At 43.8% G+C, this 25,165-nt stretch overlaps 2 protein-coding genes across 2 annotated transcripts; one reads left to right on the top strand and one right to left on the bottom strand.

Annotated features, from left to right (window-relative positions):
• The first annotated feature begins 2,403 nt into the window (after positions 1 to 2,403).
• Positions 2,404 to 11,215, top strand: TYW5 (tRNA-yW synthesizing protein 5). Its single transcript, XM_071747904.1, has 8 exons — positions 2,404 to 3,212; positions 4,731 to 4,885; positions 6,514 to 6,583; positions 7,488 to 7,532; positions 8,024 to 8,161; positions 9,044 to 9,131; positions 9,464 to 9,580; positions 10,827 to 11,215. Exons 1-8 carry the CDS (start codon positions 3,099 to 3,101, stop codon positions 11,081 to 11,083), a joined length of 984 nt encoding a protein of 327 aa, XP_071604005.1. The 5' UTR covers positions 2,404 to 3,098; the 3' UTR covers positions 11,084 to 11,215.
• Positions 11,216 to 14,557: 3,342 nt separating this feature from the next.
• C6H2orf69 (chromosome 6 C2orf69 homolog) lies at positions 14,558 to 18,531 on the bottom strand. The gene is made up of 2 exons (XM_071747903.1): positions 18,114 to 18,531; positions 14,558 to 17,505 (listed from the first exon to the last, which is right to left on the bottom strand). Exons 1-2 carry the CDS (start codon positions 18,438 to 18,440, stop codon positions 16,669 to 16,671), a joined length of 1,164 nt encoding a protein of 387 aa, XP_071604004.1. The 5' UTR covers positions 18,441 to 18,531; the 3' UTR covers positions 14,558 to 16,668.
• Between the last annotated feature and the right edge of the window lie 6,634 nt (positions 18,532 to 25,165).

Below are 25,165 nucleotides of genomic sequence, written 5' to 3'. Positions count from 1 at the left end.
CTCAGGGAGCAAAGAAATCTTCTCCTTCAGCACCTGGAGCACCTAAATTCAGAAGAACTGTCAGCTTTTCACTAGGAAATGGAAGGCACAACCTTTTCTGCTGCTGTTAATAGAACGAGCTGTAACGCCACGCACGGCAGGGGAAGGGAGGCAGCACTGGGCAGTCTGGGCAACCCCCCACTCTCATCCAGTGAGGTATTAAAACAAGGTATTTAAAAAAAAAAAAAGGTTGAAAAAGGGGCTGTCTAAACAGAAGTTGCAAAGCAAGGCCCAGAAAATGCCAGTCAAGCTTGGTTCCACAGTCATACTTACACTCTGCTTTCTTGCTGTGGGTGCATTCCTTACCCCTTGAGTCATTATTTCTTAATTATCATCTTTTACAAATTTCTTTGGAAAATCAGTTCCATTACCACTAAGCTTATCTCTTTTCCATAGCACTTTCACATCTGGGGTCTTTGAGCATCCTAGGACCTACCCAGCTGGGAGGAGTAGAAGGGTGTGGTGCACAGACTGAAAAAAGGGGGATCACCTCCAACACCTATGAGAAAGACACAGTTCCTGGCCTCATCTGAATTGCCATTTTTGAACAACAACCTAATCCAGAGGCCACACAGAAGCAAGAGGTGATTTTCACTAGAAAACACAGGTTTCTAGGACATTTTGCTGGTATAAAATTCACTGGCCAAAGCAACAACAAAGTCATGTGGCCTCCCAGCCTCAGGCACTGGATCAGTGCTGACCCAACCACCTGAAGAACCAAGATGAGCAGAGGGAGAGGAGATGCTCTTTCACAGCAACTACAAGAAAAAACCTCACATTTTATTGCTATCCCTGCTCAGAGAGAGGAGGCAAGACTGTCCAGTGGGGATGCACTACACCAGCACCACAACTTTTGCTGCCAAGGCAGGACAAGCTGACACCCAGCAACAAGGCAGAGACCTGAGGTATTTCCTCCCCTTGGCTCTGATGCATCTGCTGCTCCTGTCCCCTGGCAAGGCCAAGACAACCTCAGCAATTCAAAATTCATAAAAAAACCCCACAGGGCACACCCATCTTTAACTAGCCAGGTGGTCAGCCACAGCCCTGAGGCCCTGGCAGGAAACTGAGGCCATCCAGCTGAGCCCAGTAGTGTGCTGTGTGTCATCTGCTTGGGAAGATGTTCATGGTTTCTGCTGTTTTCCCCAAATTAAACTGAACTGGCAGTGTCTGCAGACAACACACATGGCTCCAAAATGCAAAAGCAGCTGCTGGAGTAAGAGGTGGGAATCATTTACCTCTGCTGAGACAAGCTCATCCAGCAGGTCAAGTTTACGCTGAGACAGCAGCTTTGAGACAACAGAAAAGGCCTGGAAAAAAAAAATAAAACACCAAACAGAAAGCCCTCAGGAACAAATAGCTCTGGGATGGTTTTATTTTTTTCAGACACATCCATCACTATGCCACAAGTTACCCAAATACCCCATGATTTCAGTGGTTACAGGGTGTATCACCATGGAAATGGAAGCCCTCCAGCATTAACCATGAAATGAAAACACAGCAGGGTTTCTTTTCAGCCTCTCATTTAAAGCATCAAAACCTCCTGAGAACAGGCAACTGAATGCACAGCTTAATAATAAAAAAAATTAATAAAGCAAAGCAGCATGGCTGTAATTTATTTAAGTGGTTTTCACTCTTCTTTTCTTGATAACTCATAAAGTCTTTGTCTTTCCCTGTAAGGATTTTGTTCCCCTTTCCCTGGTTCCTGTCCAAACAGAAGCTCCATGCTATGAAATTTCTGTATCAATCTGGTTTAGTTTCTAAGCTTCAGGAAGCTCAACTTCCCTTCTCCCCTCATCCTCCACAGCAAGTAAAAACAAATTAATAAACCCAGGGCAAGGAAAACAGGTGGCTCTGCACACACATCAACTAATTCAGTGCAGTTTTGGGGTTTTTTTGTCTTGAGTCTTTTTAGGCACTTTAACATTTTGTCCCCTATCACCTGGTCTGGTGCTTCAGGTTTGTGTCTTTAGGTATTCATTTGTTTGGTTGTTTTTCTAAGGTTAAGAGCTGGAGTTTCACAGGGGGTAACTCAGTAACCCTCCTGACCCAGCTCAGCGGGAGAAACAAACACAGGCACTGAGCCTGCCTCAGCTTTGTCATTTTGGGAAAACCAGGCGGGAGCAAATGTGTTTTTTTCCCCTTAAAGCCACCTGGAAGCACCTCCCTTCATACCGACCGGGAGACAGCTAGGAAATTCCCTCCTGGAATGTGGGAAGATGAGCGAAGCCTGAGGAAAAGCACCGGGCCCGTTACTCTCCGCTGGCGCCAAGAGTAGGGCACCTCACCTCACTTCACTTCACTTCACTTCACTTCACTTCACTTCACTTCACTTCACCTCACCTCACCTCACCTCAGCTCCTCCTCTTCCTGAGGGAAGATCCCCTCAGGCTCCAACCCCCCGGGGGTCCCGGGCCCGGGCTCCTTTCCCCTCCGCCCCTCTCCTCACCTGCTTGGCCCCCCGGGTGAACTCCTCGATGCTGAACTCCTGGTCGAAGTAGAGGCGGATGAGGAGGTAATAGAAGCGTGTGCGGAGCCAGGCGAAGGGGCTGGTGATCCTCACCACCACCACCCGCCGCTGCGGGCCCTCAGGCTCCGCGCCCTGACCCCCGGTACTGCCGAACCGCGCCGACGGGCGGAACCGGCGGGACCCGAGGAGCGGCGGGGCTGAGGCGGCTGCAGAGGGGGGCGGCAGAGGGAGCCGGGAAGCCCCCGGCCCCGCCAGGGCCCGCGTCAGGAGGCAGCAGCGGGCGGCGGCAGCGCGCAGCGCCATGATGGCCGCCTCCCGCCTCCCGCCCCGGCACGCTGACACAACCGCCCGGAGGGAAACCGAGCCGACGCTGATCGTTCCTGCCTCCGCGGGGCGTCCTCCGACAGCGTGAGGATCCAGGGGAGCGGCGGTTCCGAAAATTACCTCAGAGGATCGCTCAGGGATCTGCATCGCTGAGAAAGCATGGATCCCTGGCGAGGAAGAGGAGGAGGTGGGAACGTTTCTGTGAGAGCTGTTGTTCCCGGGGGGAGCAGCGGAAGGGACGCGCGGCAGCGGCGGGGCGGGAGCGGCCATGGAGCGGCGGGAGGTGCCGGCGGTACCGGCGGTGTCGGTGTTACCGGTGGTTCCGGTGGTGCGGCGGGCCGGGGTCGGGCGGGAGGAGTTCCTGAGAGACATTTACCCCCAGGTAGGGCTCTGCTCCCCTCTCCTGGGCCGCCCGGGGCTGCAGGGCGGCGGCGGGCCCGGGGCTGCGGGCTGTGAGGAGATGGGAGGGCGCTGAGGGGCGAGGGAAGGCAGAGGGAGCCCTGTGGCACCTCCTCGCCTGGCAGAGCGGCGTTTGGGGGTTTGCCGTGAGGTGTGGTGAGTCCGGAGGCCACGCTGGCAGGGCTGTGACCTCAGCTGCTGCGCAGCTCTGGAGCTGAGCTCTCTCGGCTCTTTTGCCTTGGGATTGGATAAAAAAAAGCGTGGTTGCTGGTTTTGTCGCTTGGTCACCACCGTTTCCTTCTTTAATCCAAGGAAAAATGTCTTTGTATTGATTTCATAGAGTTGTAGAATGCCAGGTTGGAAGGGACTTCAAGGCTCATCTGCTCCAACCCTTCATCTGATTCCAACCTTGATTTGTGTGTGTGTGTGTTCTAGGTCAAACTTGTTTCTTAAAGGTCTAAAAAGAGAAAAAAAAATCACGGAATCTTTCAGGTTGGAAAAGACCCTTGGGAGCACCAAGTCCAACCATCATCCCTACTCTGCCAAGCTCTTCCCTAAACCCCATCCCCCAGCACCCCAACATCTAAGTGACCCTCAAACACAGCCAGGGCTGGGGACTCCACCACCTCCCTGGGCAGCCTATTCCAGTGGCTGACCACTCTCTGGGAAATTTTTTTCCCTCATGTTCAGTCTAAACCTGCCCTGGTGTAGTTTGAAGCCATTCCCTGTTGTTCTGTCACTCGTGACCTGTGAGAAGAGACCAGAACCAGCCTCATCTGGTCCAACCCCTCAGCTTCTTCTTCCTCAAACTAAACAATCCCAGCTCCTTCACTCCTTCTCCAGCAGATTTATTCCCCAGGCCCTTCCCCAGCTTGGATCCCTGCTCTGCACTCACCCCAGCCCCTCAGGATCTCTCTTACATTCAGGTGCCCAAAACTGGACACAGCACTCAAGGTGTGGCCTCAGCAGTGCTGAGGACAGGGGGACAATCACCTTCCTAAAAAAAGGCCTTAAAACCTTCTCAAAGGACTTTTCCAGCCAGAACCATTCTGCATGATTCAGCTTCAAGGAGCCTTGAGGTGGGAAGTGTTTCTTTGGTGAGAACATCTCACACCACCAGACCTCACACTCTGCACCTCAGCTCTGTGAGCTTTGGTGCTGCTGAGCCCTGCCCAGGATGCCCAGAGGGGTTCCTGACCCCTTGGCTCTGGGTTCCCCAGCACAAAGATCATGTCTGAGGTGGCTTGGTCTCTCAGGATTTTTCCCTGTCCTGCTGGGAAATGGTAACTAGAGAATCAGTCCCCTGATTTATTGCATTTTGTTTCAGTGTTCAGCATTCTGATTCACTTTGTTCACCTGTGAGCAGATCAGCTGCAGCTTGGTGCTGCCAGTCCCAGCATTCTTTGCATGTGCTTTGAAAAACTAACTCCATTTTTAATTTTTTCCACTGGATGCTGCCACTGCTCCACCCCTGAGTTGTTTTGTTGTTGTTTTCCCTCAGAGGAAGCCTGTGGTGCTGACAGGACTGGAGCTGGGCCCTTGCACCACCAAATGGACAGTGGATTACCTGAGCCAAGCTGAAGGAGCCAAAGAAGTAAAGATTCATGTTTCTGGGGTGCCACAGATGGATTTCCTCAGTAAGAACTTTGTGTATAGGTACTTCATTCCAAAGGCTCTTGGGTTTTAGAGGTGCTTGGGACTTCCAGACATGCAGAGCAGCTGTGTGGAACCCAGGGTTAAAACATGAAGACACTTAGTGCAAACTTTTAAGTTCTGTATCCAAGTGCTGTCCTGCATTCCCCCCTCCTCTTTTCATTCCACAAATCTCTCAACACCCTGAACTGCAAGGGTGAAAAGAAGGGGCCAAGCAGGGCCTTGGAAGTGATGGCATGAAGGGGTGTTGTGTTTTGGCAGAGCACTCTTGTTGGAAATGTGAGGAAATGTTTGCTGGTGTTATTAAGAAAAAAAAGCAAACAAAAAATCTCCTTGGTACTAAGTGGTATTTTATTCCACTATTACTAAGTGGTGTGCTATTTTATTCCTGTTACATGGGGCTTTTCCAGTGTTAATAGTGGTGGTTTCTGGTGGTTTCTGGCCCTTCAGGTGCTGGTGTGTGGCAGCTTGCAGCCCCACTCTGCAGGGCTGGTACTGATTAAACCCAAACCCCTTTCAGAACTGCCCTCTGCAGCCCCCATGGTGCTCCAGCTGCTGGGTGCCACAGCTCTCACCACCTCCTTGACCTTCCTGTGGGCCACAGAAACTCCTGGTTCCCTTTGAAGTTGCCCTGGTGGGGCTGCCCAAACATTCCTTCCTCTGATGTGGTGTTTTTCAAGGGTAAATACCTTTATTTCAGTTGGTTTTTTCCCTGAGTGGGGACAAGATGTGCTCAGCTTCTAAGGAGGCAGAGGCTGACAGTCCAAGCAAGCTGCAAGTGGAGTGGAGCCTGTTGAGGGGAATAAACACCTTTATAATGGAATCTAAACACCTTTATAATGGAATCTAAACACCTTTATAATGGAATCTAAACACCTTTATAATGGAATCTAAACACTTTTATAATAGAATCTAAACACCTTTGTAATAGAATCTAAACACCTTTATAATGGAATCTAAACACCTTTATAATAGAATCTAAACACCTTTATAATGGAATCTAAACACCTTTATAATGGAATCTAAACACCTTTATCATAGAATCTAAACACCTTTATTATAGAATCTAAACACCTTTATAATAGAATCTAAACACCTTTATTATAGAATCTAAACACCTTTATCATAGAATCTAAACACCTTTATAATAGAATCTAAACACCTTTATAATAGAATCTAAACACCTTTATTATAGAATCTAAACACCTTTATAATAGAATCTAAACACCTTTATTATAGAATCTAAACACCTTTATCATAGAATCTAAACACCTTTATAATAGAATCTAAACACCTTTATTATAGAATCTAAACACCTTTGTAATAGAATCATGCTGTGTTCTCTCTGCATGAGGAACTTCTGAATCTTTGAGGTGAGGTGAGGCATATTTAGGTGGCTTTACCCATCACATTTCATTTTCCCTGCTCTGTTTTCTTTCTTACTCTTAATACCCCTTACCCTGAGCTCACAGGCTTCCCCCTTTTTCCCTGGAAATTCAGGAGGCTTTGGCCCTTCCCATAGCCAGCCCTTATTCTAGAGATGGTCAAAGAGCTTCAGCTTTTAAGCCTGGCATTTACACCATGTGCTGCTACCTTGATTTGTTGTATAAATTTAAATATTTGTCTTTCAGAACTCTGCCTTTTGATGTGTTTGTCCGAAGAGCAGCTGAAGTCAAGCACAAGGAGTACTTCCTTTCTGAGGTAATTTCCTTAGCAACACAGTTCCTTGCATTGTTTATTTTGCCAGCATATGGAGGGGAAAATGCAGCTTAAAAGTCTCACTCCAGTGAAGCTCTTGATCTTGGATTTACCTGTTCTGTGTGGCTTGGAACCAAGGGAAGAAACGTGGGGAAAAGATAATTTTTTCAGAAATTGCTTTCTGTGTGTAGTAGTTAGCTCCAGTGGTCCTCTTCCTGTTAACAAAAGCTGCTCAGAGGAGAAAAAATCCCAGCATAAAACTGAGATATGAAACCTTTCTTTAGAATAATAACTATTATTCAGGTATTTTGCAAGAAAGTGTCATGAAGATACTTTAGTTTGGTTCCACCTGTTAGCAAAACAGAGACACAGCTTCATTGTAACAGAATTTTTGTGGCAAATGCCTGGCTATCTTTGTGTCACAGTGTCCAAAGTAGGGATTTTTCAGGTAAATGATGGGAAAGCAAAGAGTTTGGAATGCAAAGGTGCAGGGAATGCTCCAAGTTTTGAAGCCAGCTGAAACAGCTGCCTGCAGCAGCATTCGGCAGAATTTAAACTGTAACCTGCATTTGTTGTTAATCTTGAGGAACAAAGTTGTTAATTTTGAGTAACAAAAACGCTAAAGCAGTTGAGGAGTCTCTGCCTCCTTCCCTCCTCCACTCCCCCCAGCTAAAATCAACCTCGTGTTCCTGTTCCTTGAGGTGAACAGCAGGGAGCAGCAGAGCAAAGGCAGGAGAGCAAAGCAGCTCACTTCCCAAGTGCCATTTATTTGTACTGATGAAGCCCTGCAGCAGATGAATGAGAAAATCCAGGCTCTTTGTTTAAATGTATTTGTAATTTGTTTAAAAAAAAAAAAGCCCAGACAAACACCAAGAAGCCAGCAGCTCAGTTTTTGTCTTGTTTTCAGGATGAGAGGTACTACCTGCGCTCCGTGGGGGAGGATGCCAGGAAGGTGAGTTACTCCAGCTGCCAGGTCCCATGGGCTACAGCAGCAGGGTAAAAATATTTTTAAAAGCCTTTTGTCATCTGCTGGCTGTGTAGTACTGGCATACAGCTTGTTTAGGGTCTCTTGGCCCATGAATCTGGCTGGATTTAGGTCTGAATATTTAAGCCTTAAGTGTCTGACGTACACTTGTGTTACACAAGAGCTTAGGTGATCACTGAGGAGTGCATTCCTCACCTCCCATTCTCTAGCTTTTGTTGTAAGCTGACATAAAGGGATTTCTGATGATCTCTTGCTTCTTCAGTGTGATTCCTAGGAGCCCTGATCTCTGCTAAGTCAGTGCTGCAAGGGTGGCCACCAGAAATCACTGCAGCTTCAGCTGCTCACCAGTGCTCAGCTTCTAGCCCCGTGTTTCATACAGTGGTAAATGACAGTGAAGTGCTCCCTTATTTCAGTCTGCATACGTGGTTCTCTGAGAGTGAACTCCTTTTTCTTTCCAGGATGTTGCAGATGTCAGAAAGCAGTTCCCTGTTCTGGCAGGAGATGTTCAGATTCCAGAATACTTTGAGAAGGAACAGTTTTTCTCGAGCGTCTTCCGCATCAGCTCAGCTGGGTTGCAGCTGTGGACACATTATGATGTAGGTAATGCCTGTGCTGGGTATAAAGTGCTACAGGCAGCACAATGGAGCTGGGGGATCAAGCTGCACATTTCTGAAAAAGATTAAGGACAGACTTCATGTATTTTGAAATAGTGGAAAGAATCTGATGCAGTGGTCCAATGGATTTTAAATAGATGTCATCTGACTGGTTTCATGTCTAATTCCATGCTTGTAAGATTAAAAGATACATGATTTTTTCCTTTATTTTTTTTCTTTCTTTACTGTTGAGTTTCATTTAAAAATCTGAAACCCAGTAATTGTCAGCATTTTCATCTTCAAGATTACTTGCATTTTTTTTCTCCTACTGGCCAAAATATTGGTAATTCTACAATGATTTGGGTGTTCTGTTGCTGCAGTGTGGTAGATTCTAAATAAGATTGTCTTCTGACATTGTGCAGTGTCATTCTGAATGAATTTATTTATAAGAAAATCAGTTTTTTCCTTTATAATGAGGAAAAAAAATCCTTAATCAACAAATTCAGCAAAATGAGTTAGAGGTAACACTGAAAAAGAAAAGGAACCCCATATATATTTTGTATTATTATTATTTTTCTGGTGTATACATCTAAAGTATGTTGTGTCTTTGTGTTTTAAGGTGCAAGAAGTTGATTCCTATTTAAGGAAACACACAAAGCTGTTGGAAGCAATTTTCCCAAATATAGTGTTGGTCAAGAATGTGCTGCTAAGGGCATAAAGTAACCCACATTCACAAGTGGGTTAGATTAACTATGTATGGAAGTTAATTCTTAAAATAAGAAGGTTTTAATAATTCCTTCTTTAAAGCTGGTGATATTTTAGATTAGTTGCTGGCTGTGCATTCATTCTTTTTGGCTGACATCTCTCCTGCTGTGCTTTTTCCAGGTAATGGATAACTTCTTAATCCAAGTAACAGGGAAAAAACGAGTTGTTTTGTATAGTCCTCGAGATGCTCCCTACTTGTATTTATCAGGTATGCATGTCAGATTTTTTAAATTCAGAGTTTGGTGACCAGGGTTGCCTTTCCAGCTCACAAGTGCTGCACTGTTGAAATAAATCATTTACAGGCAGCTTGATATTAAAAGAACAAGAAAAGAACCTTTATAAGGTTGCAAACCTAGACAAGAGGAGAATGTGTCTCCTCAGTAGGTAAGAAGTGCCCTCAGGGTTGCCTGCTTTTGGGAGAAGTTCCAGAACAATAAAGCAGTAGTAAAGCTGATTCAAGAACTGCCATTTCCATCAGTGTTACAATGCTTTGCTGCTGTTTGTGAGAGCTGCAGTATTTACTTCTGGAAACTTTCCTAGGGAGTAAATCCAAGGTGCTGGATGTGGATAACCCAGACTTAGAGAAATATCCCCTTTTTGGGAAAGCCAAACGCTACCAGTGCCAGCTGGAAGCAGGAGATGTGCTGTTTATTCCAGGTAAGTAACAAACAGTTGCTTACTGAACACTTTTGTTTGCAATTCCTCATTTCTAGGGATGGTAAGAAGTTACTAAAGCATTTTTCTGTGTTGTAAGTAGGAGCATCTAGAGACATTGACAAAACTTGTCCACTTCTTCTAACTCCAGAGTGCCATCCCTAATGACAGGGATTGTACCTACAAACCTGCACCCTGTGCTTCTGAATTTGGGGCCTAATAGCTGAGCACTATCACAGTTTGTGAAATCTGAAATTAATTCAGTCCCCTGATTTGTGTAGTGACAGAATTTGAGTGAAATACCATTTCTGTTCTTCTGTGGCTCTGGCACTTAGGAATTGTGAGGGACAGGGTGGATGAGGCTTATGGATGGTGGTAATCACCTTTGGGAAATGGAAAAACAAGTCCTGATCCTTTTTCTGCACTGGCAGAAAATATAAAGGTACTTCCTGGGTTGAGGTGACAATTCTGGTTATAAGGGAAAGTTATTTGAGTTACTCCTATTCAACCATTAATGGTGGTTATTAATTTTGAATTTTAACTCATTGTGACCTCGTGGCAGGTGTATTTTTGGTTGCTTTTCATGTTATCTGTGAAATATAAACAGGCAGTAAAGAAGCAAGCAGAAGGGTTTTAGAAAGATTTAAAATAGATTCTCATCTTTGGACTCAACACTGGGAACTTAGGGTTTGTGCTTCTTTCTAAGGAAACTTTTGGTTACAGACAGTGAAAGGTTAAGTCACACTGCTGCTCCTGTCAGCACACAGCATTTTGATTTTTTTAAATATACTCAGTGAGGCAAAAATGGCTTTGCTTCCTTACCACAGTCATGCCAAGCCCTGTGTGAAAAGCTGAGCCACTGGCAGGGCTCACCAAAGCTTGGACAATGTGCAAGGTTAGGGACTAAATCTATGGAAAGAGTTATCTGCATTCAGAGTGGAGATGAACAGGGGAGATACCTGATTTTCATCTTACATGTGCTTATCCTTTGCTTCCATTTGGGCATCTTTACACTTCAGCAATTGTTACTTTGGTGTGAAGTCATGGACTGACACAGATGTCACAAGGAACATCCTAAATTTGGTACAAGGCAACATATTCAGGCATGAATATCTATAAATAAGCAAAAAATGCAGTAGCTGAGGCTTTTCCTCAACTAGATTTTGTTTGGGTGATTCTGAGACTCCTTACAAGGCCCATGGAAGTTTCAGATAGCAATTTTAATTTTAGACATTTCCTCTTTTTACAGCTTTGTGGTTCCACAATGTCATCTCTGAGGAATTTGGAGTGGCACTGAATGTCTTTTGGAAGCACCTTCCTGCTGAGTCCTATGACAAGAGTGACACTTATGGAAATAAAGACCCCACAGCAGCCTCTAGGGCTATACAGATCCTGGACAGGGCTTTGAAAACACTTGAAGAACTTCCTGAGGAATATAGGGACTTCTATGCCCGGAGAATGGTGTTACGGATCCAAGAAAAAGCCTACAGGGATGATTATGGATAAAATAATACATTGTAGGGCAGCAAGCTCCTGGGGCAGTAGAGAGTTGTGTGCTAGGAGGGAAACTGTCCATGTGTATATACACACTGTGTAAGAATAATAACAACTAAGTTGATAAACTTTGTTATAGATGAACGTTTACCTTCTAGATTATTTATTTTGCCTGCTTTTTTTCCTTCACATGCACAATCCTCCAGATCTGGAAATGGCCTCTCTTCTGCAGCAAGGCATACATTTGCTGTGCCTGCCCTTAAAACTCTGCTTTTTTGGAGTGTTCTCCTTAAATTTTTTTGAACAAAAGTTTTGGTATCTGGGCTGGGCTGACTGCAGGTGTGCTTAGAATTAATTGCACATCTTCCTAAATGCCACCTCGTTTTAGGAGGAAAGCCATGGTGGTTTCTGGGGCAAGCAGTTGATGGATCTGAAGGTCATTTTGAGCAACTTTATTAAGTGTGGGGAGTTTCTGCTCCCTCTTGTGGTGAAAATGAGGGCGAGCACGGGAAAAAAAAAACCAAGGGTAATGGTACAAGGTTAAGCTCAGCAGTGCTCAGCAGCATCCTGGCTGCAAGGTGAATGATTTAGCCCTTTCCTAGCTGAACAAAGCTCTGTGCAGGACACAGCAGCTCTGAAACACCTCCAGCTCCTGCCTGCAAACCTATCCAGCTCCAGCCCCAGAAGCTGAAATTTATTGTTCCAGAGTAAATGTAGAACCTGTTGGTATTTGAGAGGTGTTGTGCCTGTTGTGAAGGGGTTGCAGATGGTTACCTGACAGCAGATTTTGGTGCTGCCCAGAGGCTTGTGGAATCAGATGGGCATTTCACAGCAAAGGTAACTTCTCCTCCTCCCTTTGAAATCCCTTTTTGTGGTGTAACTTGTGCTGTTTGGGGAAGGCAGCACCCATCTGACATTTGGGTCAGGCTGTTGCTCCCAGCAGTGTTTTTGGGAACTGTAATTTCCCAAAAGCTCTCAGGCTAAATAGATACCCAGTGTTAATGAAGTGCTGGGAGCTTTCTCCAGAGGAGCAGTGTGCAGATTATTCTTCTAAAGCTTTCTGGCAGCTCAACAGAGTGAAAATGGTCTGCAAGCATGTGAGTGGGCACCCAGCCACCTTAATGAATAGGCATGAATGGAGCCAGCCAAGCAGTTCTGATGGGCACCATTGTGTGTTCTCAGGGCAGAATTTAAATTTGGGATCACAAAGAGGTCTCCCAAAATTTTTTTTTTCTGTTGGAAAATGAACAAGGTTTGCTTGTGCCTACTGCTGAGGCAGAACCTCTGTGTGTGTCAGGCTGGGGAAGCCTCTTGACTTTGTTGGGCTGGTGATGTTGAGGCCCCCACCTGAACTGTTGTGCAGAGGTGCTCAGAGCTTTATTCTTCATGTGCTGGCACCAAAGGCAGAGGCTCAGAGAGCCTGCAGGGCTGGGCAGAGCTCTGCCCCAGCATTGTGCCTGCACCAAGTTAAAAAACATATTACTGTGTATTTCCCCTTTGTTCCACCAGATGCTTTCCTTTTCCTTTTTCCTTTTTCCTTTTTCCTTTTTCCTTTTTCCTTTTTCCTTTTTCCTTTTCCCTTTTCCCTTTTCCCTTTTCCCTTTTCCCTTTTCCCTTTTTCCTTTTCCTCTCCTCTCTTTTCCCTCTCCTTTTCCCTTTCCTCCTTTTCCTTTTCCTTTTCCTCTCCTCTCTTTTCCCTTTCCTTTCCTTTCCTTTCCTTTCCTTTCCTTTCCTTTCCTTTCCTTTCCTTCCCTTCCCTTCCCTTCCCTTCCCTTCCCTTCCCTTCCCCTTTCCCTTCCCCTTTCCCTTTCCCTTTCCCTTTCCCTTTCCCTTTCCCTTTCCCTTTCCCTTTCCCTTTCCCTTTCCCTTTCCCTTTCCCTTTCCCTTTCCCTTTCCCTTTCCCTTTCCCTTCCCCTTTCCCTTCCCCTTTCCCTTCCCCTTTCCCTTCCCCTTTCCCTTCCCCTTTCCCTTCCCCTTTCCCTTCCCCTTTCCCTTCCCCTTTCCCTTCCCCTTCCCCTTCCCCTTCCCCTTTCCCTTCCCCTTTCCCTTCCCCTTTCCCTTCCCCTTTCCCTTCCCCTTTCCCTTCCCCTTTCCCTTCCCCTTTCCCTTCCCCTTTCCCTTCCCCTTTCCCTTCCCCTTTCCCTTCCCCTTTCCCTTCCCCTTTCCCTTCCCCTTTCCCTTCCCCTTTCCCTTCCCCTTTCCTTTCCCCTTTCCTTTCCCCTTTCCCTTCCCCTTTCCTGTCATTTCCTGAAGCAGAATTTGGCACTCTTTGGGTCACTTGGGCTCCTGTAATGAAGCCCTCATGCCAGGGAAAGCCAACAAAGCCATCAGTGCTTTAGAACCCCCCCAACCAAACATGCACAACGACTGCCTGGATCAGCTTGTTTAGGATTCCCACAGTGATACAGATATTTAATTATTTAAACTTTATTTAACTTAATTATTTATTATGGATCCTTAATTATCAGTTCAAACTCTGATACTGATTTACACAGCAGTATTTAGAGGGAAGCAATTAAATTAGTCCTGGATAGGAAGGTTACCAAAGTTTGTGGTGGTATTTGAGATGCACACAAAAGAGAATTGTGTAAGTCATACACAATCTGGACAATTTCACAGAATCAAGATGGTTTAAAGCAAAAGTTCTCAGAAAGAACCTGCTGGAAAAAGGAGAGGGCATCATCACACACACCCACTTTTATCTCTGAATATCCAGCTGTCACATCCTAACTCCTCAACTGACTTTGCAGTTTTGTTTAAAACCTGGATCCCTAATTATTTAATTATTTAAACTTTATTTAACTTAATTATTTATTATGGATCCTTAATTGTCAGTTCAAACTCTGATACTGATTTACACAGCAGTATTTAGAGGGAAGCAATTAAATCAGTCCCAGATAGGAAGGTTACCAAAGTTTGTGGTGGTATTTCAGATGCACACAAAAGAGAATTGTGTAAGTCATACACAATCTGGACAATTTCACAGAATCAAGATGGTTTAAAGTAAATTCACAGGGACAGATTAAAACATTTCAGCATGTCTCATGATCTGATGAGTTTCTTGCCTACTGCACAAGAAATAATCATGTAATATAAAGAATTTCAGCTTTTATATACCTGGTTGTACTACTGCCTGCAAGCTGGTTTAGAATTACAGACCCTGACTGCACAAATACAAAGCCTGTCTTGAAGAAAAGTTACCAATTAAATCTGATTTATTTTTTCCAACCTAGGCCTCCACAAACACCTGATAAAGCTTAATCCACAAAGTTTAACCCCGCATTCCTCACTTCTTGTTTTTATATTCACATCAAAGTGGTTTCACCCATGAGAAACACTTTACTTTCCCCATTGTTTGCAAAATTTATTTTTAGCATGCATTGTAGTGGATGAGAGAGGCACATTCCACCAGGGTACTGCAGCTGTCCAGAGAATGGAAAACAAGCCCTTTTCCCTCCACAGCATGAAGTCTCACATCAAGATGAGTTTTCAACAAAGTGTTTATTCTTCCAATTAATACAGTAACACTCCAACTTATTTTATTTAACAGCTGCTGCGAGCAGCCTCCATCAAACAGGTTGATACTATTTTCCTAGGACAGCCATCCAGAAACTTCTGAACACAATGTCAATATTTTAATAGCTGCTTCCAAAAGCTTGCAGCAACCTAGTGCTGCTCTTTTGGCTGGCACAGAATTGGTTAGAAATTGGTCTGTGATCTGCACTGTGACTGGACAGGGCAAGTTTTAGCATACTCAGGTTAGCCTGCTCACTCTGAGAGGGGAATGAGAAGCAGCAACATCAGTGGGATGTTTGGGGGTGTGTGTGTTGTTGTTTATTTTTAAAAAATTTATTTTACGAGTTATTATGATGACCTACTCATAAAATAAATTAATTAATAAATTATATTATATTTCTTAAATAATAAGTTATTTAAGAAATACTGTAGGCTATTAAAACCACTGTGGTAGGTGACCCATACTTGCTTTAAAAAAAAAAAAAAAAAGTCCTCCCATGTGGTAGAAGTGTTATCAAAAGGACCAAAAAATGTAAATAGTTTTCCTTGGAACACATAAGTTGTTACCAGCCCATCAAGAAGGTGGTCAATACACAGGGTTGAACAGTCTCCAATAAAGAGTTTTAGGAAAAAAGCCAGAGTGGAACTAGATTTCAGATTAGTTTATAAAAAATTAGAACTATTTTGCATGTTGCACTTTTCTCCATCCACTAAATTAGATTATTACCCTTTCTGATCAGCTAGGTGCATTAGTCTAATTACCACTGGCAAGAGACCTAATGATCACTTTGTAAGGTGCCCACTGTGAATAATCCTACTGCCCTCAATATTTTGAGTATTTACTGTCTCTCCTTGTAAGTTTTAATGATGCCAAGAGAAGGATGACCCAGGACTTTCCTTCCATAGTATATCAGTCACAGGGAGGGAAGAGGGAAGATGTTGCTAAGCCATCAAACATAAGAAGGAAGTTGTATAAAATGCCTTTTTTCAGAACTGAGCCACATTTTTTTGTATAATCTTCACAGTATTTTGCTAACTTGCTTTTGTATTCCTGTACTTCCAGGAAATCCAAAACTGTATTAAGCAACTGGTTCACTGTTAATAGCTGCAGTTGTCTTTAAGAGTGATTCTAAGATTTATCTGTAAATAAATGGAGAAAGTCACAACAGCAGAAATGTTCCACTAATACCCTCTCACTTGTCTATCTTGCAGTAATTTTTTCTGAAGAATAAAATAATTTATGCAGTGTGTAATACATGACTCAATGTAGATCAACATCAATGCTGCAATTATCAACAACCTGCTCATCTGAACAGAAGTCAGTCAAAGCCACGTTGGCACAGCAACAAGCTACCATTCTGTGTCATTTAACATAGTTATGTCACAATTTTCAAGGCCCCAGGTGAAATGGCTGTTCCCCAGCAGACAGAACACAACAAAGAAACTTCCTGGCCACAGAAAAGGCAAGATGCACAGAAGGAAACAAAAGGCACCGGCACTGTTACTCCAAAGGTAAATACTTGTGACTTTGTTTCTATACAAGAAATGTTACAGAACTGGAACATCTAATTGACTCATCAACACAGTTTTCACCAAAATGTACGGCTAAGATTGTGCTACCTATTTCCTCAAGCCAAAAAACTAACTTTATGTCTGTTATGGACACAGACCAAAAATGTTAGCCCTAGAAGCTGCTAAACAGAAGCATCCAGAGATCTGAAAGTTTTGAGTACTTTTAACTTCTGTTAAAGACAGTAAGTAACATTGGACATCCAGGGTTAAAAATGCTGCTCACAGTTTGAAAATAAAGGTTCACAGTTAAGGAAAAAGACATTTATAGGAGAGTTCTTCACAACACTTTTTTCCAGGAATCAAATGACAACATCTCTTGTAGGTACAGAGTCCCAATCCTCCTTTTTAGCTACTGAAACGCATACACAGTATCTACAGCAACAGAGAACTGGTTTAGTGCTCTGAATCTTCAGAGAGCATCTGCTCCAATCTGTAAATCTAGATGACAACATTTATAGTGTCAAAAGTGCTTTTTTACAATTAACATACTAATCAAGACACATACATTCTCAAAACACTTCATGAACTCTGAAATGGTTATCTAAGGAGGGAACGTCGTCAGCGAAATGGAGCCGATCAGTTATTTGCACACCAAACTCCTCAAGTATCTGTACAAATTTCTCATGCTGTCTCCCAATCCATGACCTCAGGGTGTCAAACACTTGGTATGGTGTAACATGAGCATGAACTTCAATCCCTGTCTGGGCGAGCTCTTTCAGCACTTCAGGGCAGGTGACCCAAGTATTGTTTCTTCCCGAGTGACCACCATCCAGCCAGTAAATGGCTTTGATGTTTTTCAAGAAGGAGTCTGTGTTCTTGTCTTTTCGAGCTTCCTTCAGTTCATAAAGCAGCTGGTTCAAAACCACACAGCCTTTACTGAAGCCAATCAAGGTAAAGGACACTGCACCTACAGCAGAGGGTATAACAAAGCTCATGGAATTATTAGAGCACTCACAATCCCTCTCTCTTTCTGTGGACAAGCAGTCACTTGCTGTAGGAACAGGCTGTGGCTGGGCTTTACAAGCAGCTATTTTTGCATCCTTGCTGACAACCTGCACACTTTTCTGGGCCAGCAGAATGTTCTGAGAGAGCCTGAATGCATTAACTAGCAATGCATGGAGATGCTTGAAAGCTCCAAAGTCAGTGCTGTGCTCGGGTGCTCCAAACATGTTGCTCGCCACAAAGTTATCGTAACAACTGAATTTGTGCAGGTGCATCCGAGAGGACTTCACAACCCAAACAAAACTATTAGGGAATCGGCGAGCAAGTAGGGCAGCAACATTCTCAAAACTCCACTGCTTCCACTGGCAGTTTTCTGGGTGGCGAGACATGATGTCGTGGTAGTTCTGGAAGTTAAAAAAAAAGGACACATAACTACACTGCAAAAATACTTCAGCTCTGTCTAGTACACTTACAATTGTAAGAAAGGGGCATAACGAGGCTTGCTAGGCTTCCAGAACAAGAAGCACGTTAAGGAATCTGGCATTTTTGTATTTACCAAATCAACTTTCAGAATTTTACCGTGCCTCGAGAATTAACACAGCATAAAACAAACATGTGGAAGCATTCACAACTTTCGTTGTCTTCACTCCCAGAGAAGACAAAAGTATTCTTCAGCATAGCACGACGCATAGTAGAGTTTTACTGTATCATCTGCAGGAATACTTATTTACTACAAAAAACAGACTTAAAACCTGGCAATCCACCTCAGGATTTCATCGACTTCTCCCGGCGGAGACTCTTCCGATACCAACTCAGCCTGGGGCAGTTCTGTGGAAGGAGACCCCCCCACACACATCCCCTTACACTGCTCTTCCCACAGCGGTTTTCCAACCGGTCCATTCCCTCTCCCAGGCACCGGGATTGCAGGGGATGCTCCTCCCGGTGATGGGGGGGTTGCAGCCCCGACCCTCCGCCGCGGGATCCCCGCTCCCCTCAGCCTCCCAGGCCGTACCTGCACATCTCCGGGGAAGTAAACGACGTGATGCTGCGGCGGGGCCGGGCCGCGGAGGGCCGGCGGCAGCAGCACCAGCATCTCGTTAGCCCGCTCCGGTTCCTCACCCGGCACCTCCGGCAGCCGCAGCCAGGGCGGGCTCAGCCGCGCTGAGGAGAAGCCCGCGCCCCCCTCACCGCCCCAACCGCCGCCGCCACCTCCCGCAGGCCCCGCGGCACAGGCGGCCGGCGTCCCGCAGAGGCTCATGCTCCTGCCCAGGCAGAGAGCGGCGGGGCCGACGAGACCCCGGAGCAGGGAGGCGGCGGAGGGCGGGCAGCGCCTGCTCATGGAACCGCCGGACCCGCACCGCCCGAACCCGCACCGGCACCGCCACCACCGCCGCCTCAGCCCGGCCGCGAAACCGCACTGCGCCTGCGCGCAGCCCGCCTGAGGCGAGCCGCCTGCCGCCGTGACGTCACGGGAGCCTGCAAAGGGCGGGCGGCGGGAAGCGCGAGCCGCTGGGCGACCGTTAGGCGCGAGGCGAGGCAGCTCCTGTCAGAGCGCTGCCTCAGGGAGGAGGCGAACGGCGCCTTCCCCTCCGCCCTCGTCTCCCACCTCCGCCCTCGTCTCCCACCTCCGCCCTCGTCTCCCACCTCCGCCCTCGTCTCCCACCTCTGCCCTTGTCTCCTCAGCCTTCCCACCAGCTTCCGTGACCCTGGGTTTGGGTGCTGGTTTGTTCCCGGGTGCTTCTAGGCTCCTCGTTTTTCGAGCTGTGTGGGCACACTAGGTGAGCCCCCCCCGGCCCCCCCCCCCGACCCTCCCCTGGCCCCTTGTTAAAGCAGAGTTAAGATGGCGGTCACCAGCTGGTGGTGTGTCTGTACTGCCTTAGCTCGAAAATAACTGAGGTGAGGTAGGCCAGCAGGTAGCTCCAAATTCAATAGTATGGCTGTAGAAGGTCTCCTGCAGTGCAGCAAAACCCCAGAGAGTACAGCTCTTGCACAAGTGCAGCGGTGGATTATCTTATGCTCCACAAAGATAAATTAATTTCAAAAAGAAGAGGTATGTGGATGTAGTTATTTCCTAAAGGTGTTGGTTGTATTAAAAAAACAAAACAAAAAAACCAGTGTGGATATACTTGTTTAAGTGTGGTTATGTTAATGACTGCATTAAAAGAAAAGCGCTCATGTGTACCATTGTGAGAAACTGCTTTTTACATGGCAAGCAAAGCAAGGAGATTGAGCCTTTCATTTATTCCCTGATTTGTCTAGAATATTCCTATTTTTGGTATTCATCTGTTGTATTTTCATAGTCTTTTAAAATGCTGTGTGCAAACCTGGGAAGCTACCAGACGCCAAGTCTACTTGGTGTCAGTTTTCCTGGAAAGTGGAGTTCATTGAACTGTGATTTCATAATCAAGTAACTTTTGCATTAAATTGTTCACTGGTTATCTTCTAGTCATAGGAGTTAAAAAATGAAAAGGAAGTATGGTTCTATTGTTATGTGTCAATGTAGCAAGCTAGTAACAAACAAGGTATTTTAACATGTCTTATTTTCAAAGTATAAACTCTGGCCTGTATGTTTTTGTGTAACTCACTCATAGAGATTCAGTTTAGCAATATTTTCACAGTCTGCTCAGCACACTTGCCCTTTTCAGGGTGGATGTCTTTGGGCTCATGCTTCAGCAAGCTCAACAGTTTTTCCTTCCCATATTCTGAAGCTAATTCAAAGGCTCCTCCAGAAATCATCCCCCATGCAAGCAGTATTTGTAGTTCACATACAAGCTCAGGAGGACATTGTATTGTGATGCATACTTTGAGATTTCAGTGCTTATTATGTGACTGTTTTTCTTGACTTGCAAAATTCAGAACAAGGTTGTTATGTGGTCCTCGATGAAGAGGGTGAGACATTCTGAAAGAATTTTTTTCACTTTATAAGCTTCTAGTGATATGGAGAGTTAATAAAATTTATGGTGAATTTTTTGGCTTATAGGTGTTGTTTATTTTTAGTTGCTTATTTTTTTAACTTCGCTATTTCTTGTATGAAAATTATCTCCAGTATGGTTACAGCTTTTTTTTTTCTCAAAGCCTGAAAGAAAAAGAAACCAAACAACTTTTTGCTCACCAGAAGATGGTGCTATGCAGTGTGCCTTGAGAAATCTGTGTCAGAACAACCATCTGATTATAATAGTTTTCATGTCTATGCTGTCACCAGACCCCACTGAGAAGGCTCTGGCTTTGTTATCTTTGCTCCTAATCAGATGTTCATATGCTTTGGTAGTATCTCTCTGAACTTTCTCTAGGTTAATCAGTCCCAGCTTTCAATCTCTCAGTGTATAACAGATGTTCCTGTCTCTTAATCACACTGGCAGCTTTTTGTTGGACTTGCTCCAATGTGTCCAGGTCCCATGTAGTGGGAAATGCAGAGCTGGGCACAGCTCCGCAGGACTGTTGATGCCACATCTGAGTAGAGGGGAAGTATCTCCTCCCTTGACCTGTGTTCTGATGAAATTTCAGGCTATGTTTGAAAAAAAGATAAAAGAATTGATACCTGAATTAGCTCATAAACTGGTAGTTAGATTTTCTGAAAGCATTTAATTGAGCTACTTAAGATACCAACTGTATGGATTAGAAATTAAAATATGAAGATCCAAATCTGTCACATACTCAAAAGAGATACTTACTTTGACTGTCTGGAGGAGCAATAATAAGGTTAGATAATAATGACATGAAGAAATGCTTGCAATATGGGACCCTAGTTCACCTTTGATTCTGCACAGCCTGTGGAGTGGCATTACCTGCTGGAAAGTAGGACTGTGCTGAATTAAGTGGGGCTCTGTATGGAAGGAACATTTCTTCAGGAAAAACAAAAAAAAAAGGATAAAAGTTCCTAAAAGTCTTGAGGCACCTGCATTTGTTGAGAATAAAACTTACTGTTCCTTGGCCACCTAAAAATATTCAGGTATTCACTCTGGAATCTCCTCAACCAAATCTTCATTCTCCTTCTGGTTTGAGTTTTTGGGGCATAGTTGTTGGATGTGGGGGGCTTTTGTGTGTGGTTTTTTTTCTGGGAGCATGCCTTAAGGCTTAAAATCTTAGTGGAAACCTGAGCAGTACCTCAGCTAATGAAGCAAAATTATTAAGGAAAAAAAACCATCTACCTCATTCCATATAACTACTTAGTTCATGCAGGCAGATTTTTTTAAGCCAATTTTTAGCAGTTCTGGTCCATGCTGACACTAAAACTTTTAATTAGAAGGGTTAATGAGACCTTGTCACTTCTGTTTCCTATTAGATATTGTGCTAAGGAAATAGTAGGTAAGATTGGCCAAATGTATAAGCATAAGAAAAAACACAAGTAGTTTGCTTTTCTCATATGAAGCAGATTTTTTTAAATTGCCCACAAAATTATAGAAACAATATAATGCCTGTGCTCTGAAAATCTCGTTATTTGGATTGTTAAGGTTTTGCTTACATGGATGGAGATCTGTTATGAGTAATGATAGCTGATGAAATAGTAAAGATTGAAGAGAAATGGCTAAGAGAATGAATTATTAAAATGAAGTTTTAATGATTTTTAAGAAAGCTGAGAAATTATCAACCAGTGTGGGGAAAAAAAAAAGTCTGTGCTTTTATCCTCTTGCTGCCTATACATCCTCTGGTTTCTCCAGATGAGAGATTGGCTGAAGGGCCCAGAAGGGCTTACAGACTTTATAAAGATTATAGTGAAAGTTATTTATGGTAGCTAAAGGGGTGCTGGTACTTCTGCCCAGAAATCCTTAAACAGTGTGTTCATGATACAGCTATTAACAAAAAATGGAAGCTAATATGGAGGATGCTATACAGGATGTCATCCCAAATGCTACATGGGAGAGCATGAAAATGAGTTCAGATTTTGCCCAGAATTCAGATAGACACAATTACTAAAATAATGAAGCAGATTCTCCTCTGGGTATAAGAAATAATGGTAAAGATAACATTTTGTTCTCAGTTGAAATAGAAAGCACCAACCTGTTCCTGCTTTCAACAAGATACAAGAAATCTTCCATGGCATACTATAAATTTGAGTGGGAGAGTAGTTGCTCCGAGTTGGCTTCTAATCTTTGTCATGTGGCTGTTGTAATATGTTAGCATATTCAATAAATTAGAGTGGAACAATCTTTATAAATATCATCAAATACAGGCATGAAATGCTACACGGTGAGGAGCTTTTGTCAGCTTTTTGTTGGTCCTGTCCTCTGGTTCCTCATTCCTCAATTCTTCTCGTTTCTTACTGTACAAGCTTTAGCTGGCTATGATCTCTGTCCCTGTAGATGGTCAGACCTTTTTATGTTCTTATTACCACATCTGAGGGTGCTTCCCTGCAGCAGCCCTCTGTGTTTTCATGTAGTGAGCCAGCCACTGGGTTGTTAGTGCATACTGCATCGTGCAGTTCCCTGCTTGCCTCTGCTGCCTGCTCTAGGTTGGTTGGGCAGGGTGGTAAATTACACAGTGTTTTCTCATGACTCTGCAGAAGTCTACCCTTACAACTTGGGGAGTTTGGCAGGAGGAACGTGTATCATGGCTGATTAGCAGTGATGAAAGACAGGCATATCAAAATTCCTCAGGAGAGATCTAATGGCTTTGTCACCATTTCAGTCTCTTGGAACTCCCATACAGACCTTAGTGGCTGCCTGCAGAGTGGTTAATTAGTTTCATCTATCAGAGACAACTAGATCTGCAGTTTAAGTAGAAAGGGCACTGCTTTAAAAGTGATCTATATTAAAAGGTACTTTTTTTGGAATTGGCTTTGATTCATTGCCCTTGTAGCTCATTTACTAATCCTGTGCTTTCATTCAGAGTGTATACAGACAACCAGAATATAGTGTAGTTCTGGCTGGATGTATTTTCTCAAACCAAGAGACTATATTGTACTCTTTTTTTGTTACATTTTTTGGCTGCATATGCATCCAAATTGCTAGTTTGCATTTTGGCAGAGGGTAGGAATAGCTGTGAAAACACCTGTTAAATACTGATAGGAAACTGATTTGCAGTTGATATGCAGCTGTGTTGAGAGGATGCACCGGGCCTCATTCCTTTAGGTATAGGAACACTTCAGGCGTGAGTTACCTGGCTCTGTGATGAAGTGTGCACAAATTACCAGCAGCATTACAGTGATGAATGGCTAGGGCTTGACTTGTAGTTTTATTAGCTTATTAGTGGCAACAGTTCAAATGAAATTACAGCTATTATGCTCTATTATAAGTACTAAACAATTTACTGCTGCTGGAATTCCTACTGACAGCTCTGCCTGCCAGCATCCATCTTTTGTGTGTGCATGGATATTCAGGAGAGCATAGGCGAGAATAAATTAGTTTCTTGGCAATTTACTGAGTTGTATGAAAGTGAGTATAAAAGCTTTTCAGCACGAAAAATAAATCCATGTACTTTTTCTGTCAGCTGGTTGGAGAAGCTACTAAAATAACAGGATATGTGATCTCATTTCTGCTTTTTCATCGCTGAAAAAAAGTATGGTGGATAAAGAATTAATTGCTGCTACTGTTGAAAACACCTTTTCTCCTTGTGCTGTTTTTTTTTTTTGTTTTTTTTTTTTTGTGGAAATTGGTTTTGTTTACTCATGCAGTCAGTCGGTCTGTCGATCCTCTCCAATGTCCCTACTGGCCACTTGAAATGCAGAGTAGGAGTTGCAGAGCAAATATTCTGGGAGTATTGGGCAAACTGCTGAATGAATAGATGAGGATGACTCAAGTGCCTGCTGAAGGAAAACTGGGGAAAATTCAGCCTTTGTAAAGCATGTTGGAAAGCAGCAGGCTGAAAATCCAATGTGTGTTGGCTGGAGCCATCATGTGCTGTTTTGGTCCTGGTGTGGTTTGCAGAGGACATGATGGGTAGGATGGGCTGGAACTACTTTAATAGAAATGTTAAGAACCAAGGACATGAGTCCATAAAAATGTTTTGGTAGTTCTGCTGAACACATAGTTAAATAACAAGCAAAGTTTCTGTGCTTTTCAGTTTAAGTATGCAAGAAAAATTTGTGGCTTAAGGAAGATCTACACTGTCTGGTATGAATGAATATAAATTATGAAATCTATTTGGGATTTAAAAGAATACACAGTGGCCCAGGAAGTGGAATAGAAGGGGATTTTCTTGCCTAAAAAAATGGACCAAAGCACAGCCCCCTAACAGTTTCTGCAGTCTGAGGTTTGCCTGGCAGCAAAACTATAAAATTTTGGCTTGTGCATACTTGTATCTCAATTTCCCTTCTCTCATGCTTTTCCTTAGAATATTCTGGCTTTGTGGATGGGTACTGCAATGTATTCAACAAGACCAGCTTCTGCCATCCCATTTATTAACTTTGATTACTTTATGCACAAAAATGAGCTCAGAATTTGGCCTCAGACAGCATCTTTGCACCATGGGTTTCTGGAATTTATACCACATCCTCTGTTCTAGTTTTCCTTTCCAAAAGTGGTTTGAGACACTGCTTGCATGGTACATTAGACAAATAGGAAGGAAATAGGTTCTCAACTTGAAATTAGTTATTTGTCAGAGAGAGAATTTGCTTAGGTGGAACACTCCAAAAACTTAAGACTCTGTGCTAGTTCATTTGTTTATGGGGTGCTGAACTAAAAAGATATTATTCAAGAGGGATATTGGTATAGGACATGAGGGACAGTGTGACTTCCAGTAGCCAGAGATTCTTCAGCTTCCAGTAATATTCTCCAGTAGTTAATGGTATCGGTAAGTATGCAACAGGCAACATTTGTGAATGTACAGTGTCAGGCCTCTAAAGGCAGTTCTGCATTCTTCTTAAAATAATGGTGTTGCAGTCAGTGCATAACTTGGATGAGGAATATCCTTTTTATTTGCAAACAGACTTGGAAGATTTCAGCACATGTAGTATAGATACTGTAAATAAAGATATCTCTCATAGCTTAAATCATTGTCATAATGTTAATGATCTATTGTTATCTGTTCAGCTTTATCAAAGGATTTGTCTTTAAGTAAATGCAAGCAGAATGTTAGATATGTTTGTGTGATGTGGAATATAGAGGTTTTTGCTATTTGCTACATACT

This window comes from Heliangelus exortis, chromosome 6 (genome assembly GCF_036169615.1).
Source record: "Heliangelus exortis chromosome 6, bHelExo1.hap1, whole genome shotgun sequence".
NCBI lineage: Eukaryota > Metazoa > Chordata > Aves > Apodiformes > Trochilidae > Heliangelus > Heliangelus exortis.
Note: the sequence above shows the minus strand (reverse complement) of the source record. Positions and strands in the feature narration are given on the sequence as shown.